We start from the raw sequence: 5921 nt of genomic DNA, 5'->3' as shown, positions 1-5921 counted from the left end.
AGAGGCTTCAGCTTAACGTGTTAACTTCTCCCCTTCCCAGTTCCCCTTGTTGGAAGGAGAAAAAAGGGGGCCTAATGCCAGTTTTTTTTTGCAAAAAAACCAACAACACCCCCAAAACGTTGCTACGCAACATTGCCCGTCCGGCACGGCTCCTTCCCGGCGGGATTCGCAGCACCTGGAATCCGATGGGCCAACTCTAAATCCAGACAGAGACTCGCTTGTTCTCTTTGGGACGTTTTCCCTGCTCCTCCCGGCCTCCTGACACGTTTTTTTGGCTTTCAATGGGGGACTGTCCGGGAAGAGCCCATCGGCTGAGAAGGGATCTCTCCGAACAGACGCGCAGATCTGCTTTCTCAGCCCCTGGCTGAGAAATCAAACAGAGCTAAAGTGCCAACAAACCAGCTTTCCTTTTCAAAAAGACTCTCCCCCCAACCCAAAAAGAATTCCATCAGACAAGTACTCCTCGGTTTATGACAGTTCATTCAGGGACCGTTTGAGGTCACAACGGCCCCGGAAAAAAGGGACTTACGATTGTGTTTTTTTTCACACTTAAGGCCGTTGCTGAAGACCCACCCACGCGGGTCAGGCGATCCAAATTCAGATGCTCGGCAACTGACTCGTATTTATGACGGTTCGCAGCGTCCGGGGACTCGTGTGATCCCCTTGGGTGACCTCCTGACAAGCCGAGTCGATGGGGAGGCGGGATTCACTTAAGAACCGTTAACAACTGCGGTGATTCTCTTAACAACGGTGGCAAGAAAGGCCGTCCAATGGATCAAAACTCATTTAACGACCGTCTTGCTTAGCAAGAGAAATTTGGGGCTCAATAAGTCGAGGACTACCTGTAGTTTAATTCAGTAGGGAGTTGGGGGTTTGGTATTTTGAGATATATCATAGAACATATGCGGATGAGCAGATGGATAAATGAGACCCTAACTCTCCTTTTTTTCTTAAGTTTCTTAATTTTCCAAGACAATGGCTGTCCCAACCTAAACTGGTTTGCAAACTGACAAAACAGAAAATTCGTAGACACTTCGGCTTCTGTCTCTTTTCCTGACCAGGTTATGTGTATTTTGGCAAGCTGTTTTTGGTTCCTAATGGAGTTGCTTCCGCTAGACAGCATTATTTTCCACTGATTTGGCTTGGCTAATGATGATGAATAGATTAAAAAGGCACAAACACACATCCCTTGATGGATGAACTCGCTGCTCTCTGTAACTGGGAGGAGATAATTGGGAGGCCTGCCTCAGAAGAAATCCACCAGATAGGTACAGTACAAATAGGATATTTTGGTAAAACAGGCACAAGAAAACCTTGGATTCACCAAAACGCAAACGCAAGAGAATCAGCTTGGGTTTCGCAAGCAACGAAAAGCTAGAGAAATTTCGGAAAAGCGGACTTGCCATTTTTTAATCGAGGTGGGAAGAGAATAAAATTGGATGGGGAATTAATTTTAAAAAAAAAAAAAAACTAGCTACAGCGTGGACCTTTTTTTCCTGAACGTCCAGCCTTTGGAAAAGGGTTAAAAAAGAAAAAAGAAAAGAAAAAGAAAATAGAACGGAACGGTGAGGTTTTTCCTGACGTGCATTTAAACAGAGACATCCAGTGATCTGACCATATTCAAAAATTGCTAACACAGTTATGCCGGATCCCGTTGCACGCGTCAATCATTGCAGTGAAAAAAAATGACAAATTCCTTCCTAAGCAACGTGAAATGTAATTATTTCTTCTCAAGCACTAAAAGACCCTTGAACACAGGAGCACTGGCGGTGTAACTAGCTGAGAAAAAACGACTCTCTCTGAGTCTGGATAAGAATTTCCCAAAGCACTGGGTCAGCTGATCATCAGGAATCCACACAACTGCAGCAAGGATTAGGTTTGGCCAAGGCTGTTGCTGAGTTTTTGTGGGCAAAGCTAGAAAGCACCCAGTGCATGCTCAGAATCGTTTTGAGACTGATTTTTTTTTTTTTTTTAAAAATGCATATATGAACCACCTGATTACAGAAATATCTGTGTTAGCCCCAAAGATGCTTTTCCAAAAGGCAACTGGACTTTCTAGGTGTTTTTCCTTGAAAACGTTTCGCTTCTTATCCAAGAAGCTTCTTCGGTTCTAACTTCTTCAGTTAGAATCAAAGAAGCTTCTTGGATAAGGGGGGAAAAAAACTAAGAAAATCCAGTTGCCTTTTGGAAATGCAGCCTTGGGGACCAGCATGACCTGGATGATGGAGAATCTCCGTAGATATGAAATCATTTCAAAATGCCAGAGAAAGGGGGCACCCCATTGGTTCTTCCTTCCGTTAAGGACAAGTCAACCATCTCATCTGGAAGAAATCTTAAGTTCTAGACAGGTTTGCACGGCTCGGACTTCAGGATGACTCACCTTACCACATATGTCGTTGACGGCTATGTGAACGAAGACGGAAGCTTCCTCCATACCTTCTAGGTAGACGTGCCGATAGCCTGGAAGCAAGGAAAGCGGGGTGAATGAGGGCTTCTCATCTCCTTTAGCCCAAAATCCCTTCCGGGGTCTCCCAACCTCCCCCATTCCTGGTCAGAGAGGAGATCTGGTTGCAAGGAGAGGGAAGAGGAAGGAGAGCAGGTGAAAGTGACAGCTGAGCCAAGACCAGGATCCAGAAAAAGGGAGGTGTCAAAACAACGGGTGGCCAATGAACGACAAGAGAAGGAAGCTAAGAGAAGACGCTCGGAAACGGGCACACCCTAAGCCAAGCTTATCTTGGGCTAAGGAGGAATTATCCATTAAGAAAGAAGATGATGCCGTCTAAAAAGGGAAAGAATGGAACTGGGAACGGGCTGGTCACATAGCAAGAACGGACGGCAGGTGGACCAAGGCAGTCCTAGAACGGATCCCGCTTGATCAAAAGCGTCCACAAGAGAGATCTAAAACAAGATGGAGTGACCACATCAGCCCAGTAGGGCGGGCCCAACTGGCAAAGGGAAGCCCAGGACCATCTTGGTTGGAAACGGGCCAAAGAGGTATTCCTCCTGCAGTGGATGGAGAATGGCTAAAATGAGGGCAATGATGTTTTTTTGTATTTTATATTGTGAATGAATGAAGACAAACACCCAAACACACACACACACACACACACATATAAAGAGAAGTCTCTTGGGGATCCAAAACTACTGTAGGATGCTGCCACTTATTCAGTGCTGGCATTAAAGCAAGTTGGGTCTCAGAAGTTTCCAGATGTTTAATTTATTGCCGGTTCTTTCATATCCTGCGACCACATTGCATCTGTCAGTGGAGATGCTCCTTTGTGGCATTCAGCAGCAGTTCTTTCTTTCTCTCTTTCTCTCTCTTTTTCTCTCTCTCCAGTTATCAAAGAACGGAGTCCCCGCTGACAATCACGTATTTTCTAATTGATTTGCTGGCTCTCCCGGAAAGCCATCCGGAGTGTCACAATTCACGTGTCTTTTGTTCGTTCTTCTCTTTCGGTGCCACCTAGAGGGTCTTTCCTCCCCCTTTCGTTAAAAATCTTCTCTCCTCTCCAGCTTTGAAGAGGATAAAGGATGAAGGACAGGGATAGATGGAAAGACGGTGTGTGTGTTTGTGTGTGTGTTGTGTTATCTGAGCTGGGAAGGCCCTGGCGGATGTGCATACATTCGGGTGCCCAAAGAGGGAGATGGAGTGGATGGGGGGAGGGAGGGAGGAAAGAGTCCCATTAATAACCCCCCAGTTTTTGCAGGCATTCCTCCTCCAGCTGGCTTTTAACGTCATTATTGGCATTAATGGCGGCCAATCTTTGGCTGCCAGTGAAAATGACAGCCTCGTTTTAAGGCAAAACCAAAAATAAATCCCCCCGCCACCAACGAACGCCCATGCTTTGAAGTTTTTCCCCATCGATCTGGGGATGAGCCAAAGGAAAGTTGGCAGAGATAACCAACAATTCGGAGACGCCTTTTTGGGTTATGGCTGGCAGGAGGAACGGGGCGAGAGAAAACGGGAGGATATCCGTGGTCCTTTTTCTGTGGCTTCCACTAACGTCAAATGCTCCAAGGACTAACTTACTAGATGTCTCTCCAGGGTTTTCAAGGAAGATTTTTCTCAAAGATTTGGGGGCACACCCAGCAAAGAATTTCCTCTTTATTGCCTGTTTGGGACCTACCTTAACGGGCAAATTCTCAGAGCCTCAGAGGAAATGCAGGGGAACAAAAATAAAAAATAAAAAAACACACGGTTATACGAACAGGTGCATCTTACCTGGCATCATTGACGTAAACGCAATCGTTCTCTGACCGATAAAATCCCTCCCGATGGGATCGTGGTCCCAGACCAGGAAACGCACCAGGGCAATCTCTGGCATGCCAATGTTGAAAACCAAGGTTTCTTCCCACATCGGATTGAAACCTGCAAAACCAAGAGCCAGGAGAATGGACCTTTCCAAGAGTGATCTACTGAGCAGTGTTTCTCAACTTTGGCAGCCTGAAAATGGGTGGACTTGAACTCCTAGCCAGCCATAGATAGATATGTGTGGACTTCAACTCCCAGAATTCCCCAGCCAGCCATAGATAGGTATCTATAGATTCCACAGAGAAGAGGGGATCTTCAACGCACCAGAAGGCACAGAACAGAGATGGCGGGAAAGGGGGAGTCAAAATGAAGGGGAGAGGAGTCATACCGTTGTCGTCCACAACCCTGGTCTGCTCTTTGCAACAATCCATGGGCAAGCCGATCACTTCGACTTCCACAAACGGATCTATGATCTGGAAAAGAGGTCAAATATGAATGTCACCAAGCACAGCTGGACCGTGGCCTCTTTCCCCAACTCGGTGGCTTTCTTCGTGGGCCATAAATCTGAATTAACTGACAAGATGGCTCTCTTAAGATCTGAGAAGAGACCTTCTGCACATCTGCCACCCAAAAGACCTTTGATTCTGGAGATACTGGAGAAGGACCACGTTCCTCCACGTTGTCCTTCCAAAGATCGCCAGTTCAATTCCTCCGCTTAAGGACACATATACAAGAGAGAGTCTCAAAACGCCCTGATTTTTTGTTGTTGTTGTTTTTAAACACTCACATACTGCTGAGATAAACCATCTTTTGATCTTCAAACTAACAAACCAGTCAGTGGAAGAATAAATACGTAATCTGGAGCAACCTGGACATTTTGCAAGGAAGGTATAAAAGCCCGGGCTTTCCCAGGAGATGTAATCTATATTTGGAGCGGCACAAGGGGAAAACTGGAAAGCTGTTTTTATTCAGAATCAAAATACTTTTTATTCGAGCAAACTTGCAGAAGGGAAAAGAATCGAGGGCGTTTAAGAGTTTATTTCGATGCACAACGACGCATCACCTACGTGTTGCGGTGTGCCAGTCCCACCGTTGATACTCAGACTGGCCCCCAAGTGAGAAAGGGATGATTAGAGACTCAATGCTATTTTTTTTTCTCCTGGACAGGCCAATTAACAGCTGGGGAGAAAGAAACCACCCACAAGGATTACGGCGTAGCCCCCAATTAAAATATATATAAAAAAAAACAAGACACAACTTTTGCTCACAGGCAAAATAAATCCTGGGAAGGGATGGGGGGAAAGAGGGGAGAAGACAAAATTTGGAACAGAGCCCTGTTCAAACAGGCTCCCTCCAAAGAAAGCCATCGATCTTGGCTCTTGACAACTCAGCGGCTTAAATGTCCGTTTTTTACAGGGAAATTCGGGGCTCGTTCGCTGGGAGTTTTATTTATTTATTTTTCAGTCTCTCCCCCCCCACACCCCCACCCCACCCCCTTGCTTTCCAGAGAGGCCCGTTGAATAGAGGCTTGTCACTTTGATGGAAGGTCTTGGCAGAACTTTCCTGATTCCCCAGAGGCACCCTGCGGACAATAATGTGGACTGGGCTCTTTATTTTTATTTTTTTGCACAAAGAGAACCAGCCAAGCACCTGCTAAATGCAGCCCCCC

At 46.1% G+C, this 5921-nt stretch overlaps 1 protein-coding gene across 1 annotated transcript in view; it reads right to left on the bottom strand.

The window, feature by feature from the left end:
* Positions 1 to 2380: 2380 nt before the first annotated feature.
* Positions 2381 to 5921, bottom strand: part of LOC107299163 (1-phosphatidylinositol 4,5-bisphosphate phosphodiesterase eta-2-like) — a gene marked incomplete at its 3' end in the record, with an annotated part of 29976 nt that continues 26435 nt past the window's right edge. Inside the window, exons 14-17 of the mRNA XM_015828530.1 lie at positions 5521 to 5534; positions 4641 to 4725; positions 4223 to 4369; positions 2381 to 2460 (exon numbers count right to left, since the gene is read on the bottom strand). Of these exons, the coding sequence (XP_015684016.1) occupies positions 2381 to 2460; positions 4223 to 4369; positions 4641 to 4725; positions 5521 to 5534 (326 nt within the window). The remainder of the gene's footprint in view (positions 2461 to 4222; positions 4370 to 4640; positions 4726 to 5520; positions 5535 to 5921) is intronic.

The sequence above is a fragment of the Protobothrops mucrosquamatus genome, unplaced genomic scaffold (genome assembly GCF_001527695.2).
Source record: "Protobothrops mucrosquamatus isolate PMUCROS unplaced genomic scaffold, P.Mucros_1.0 scaffold4631, whole genome shotgun sequence".
NCBI lineage: Eukaryota > Metazoa > Chordata > Lepidosauria > Squamata > Viperidae > Protobothrops > Protobothrops mucrosquamatus.
The sequence above is the reverse complement of the archived record's forward strand: the minus strand, read 5'-3'. Positions and strand labels throughout refer to the sequence as shown.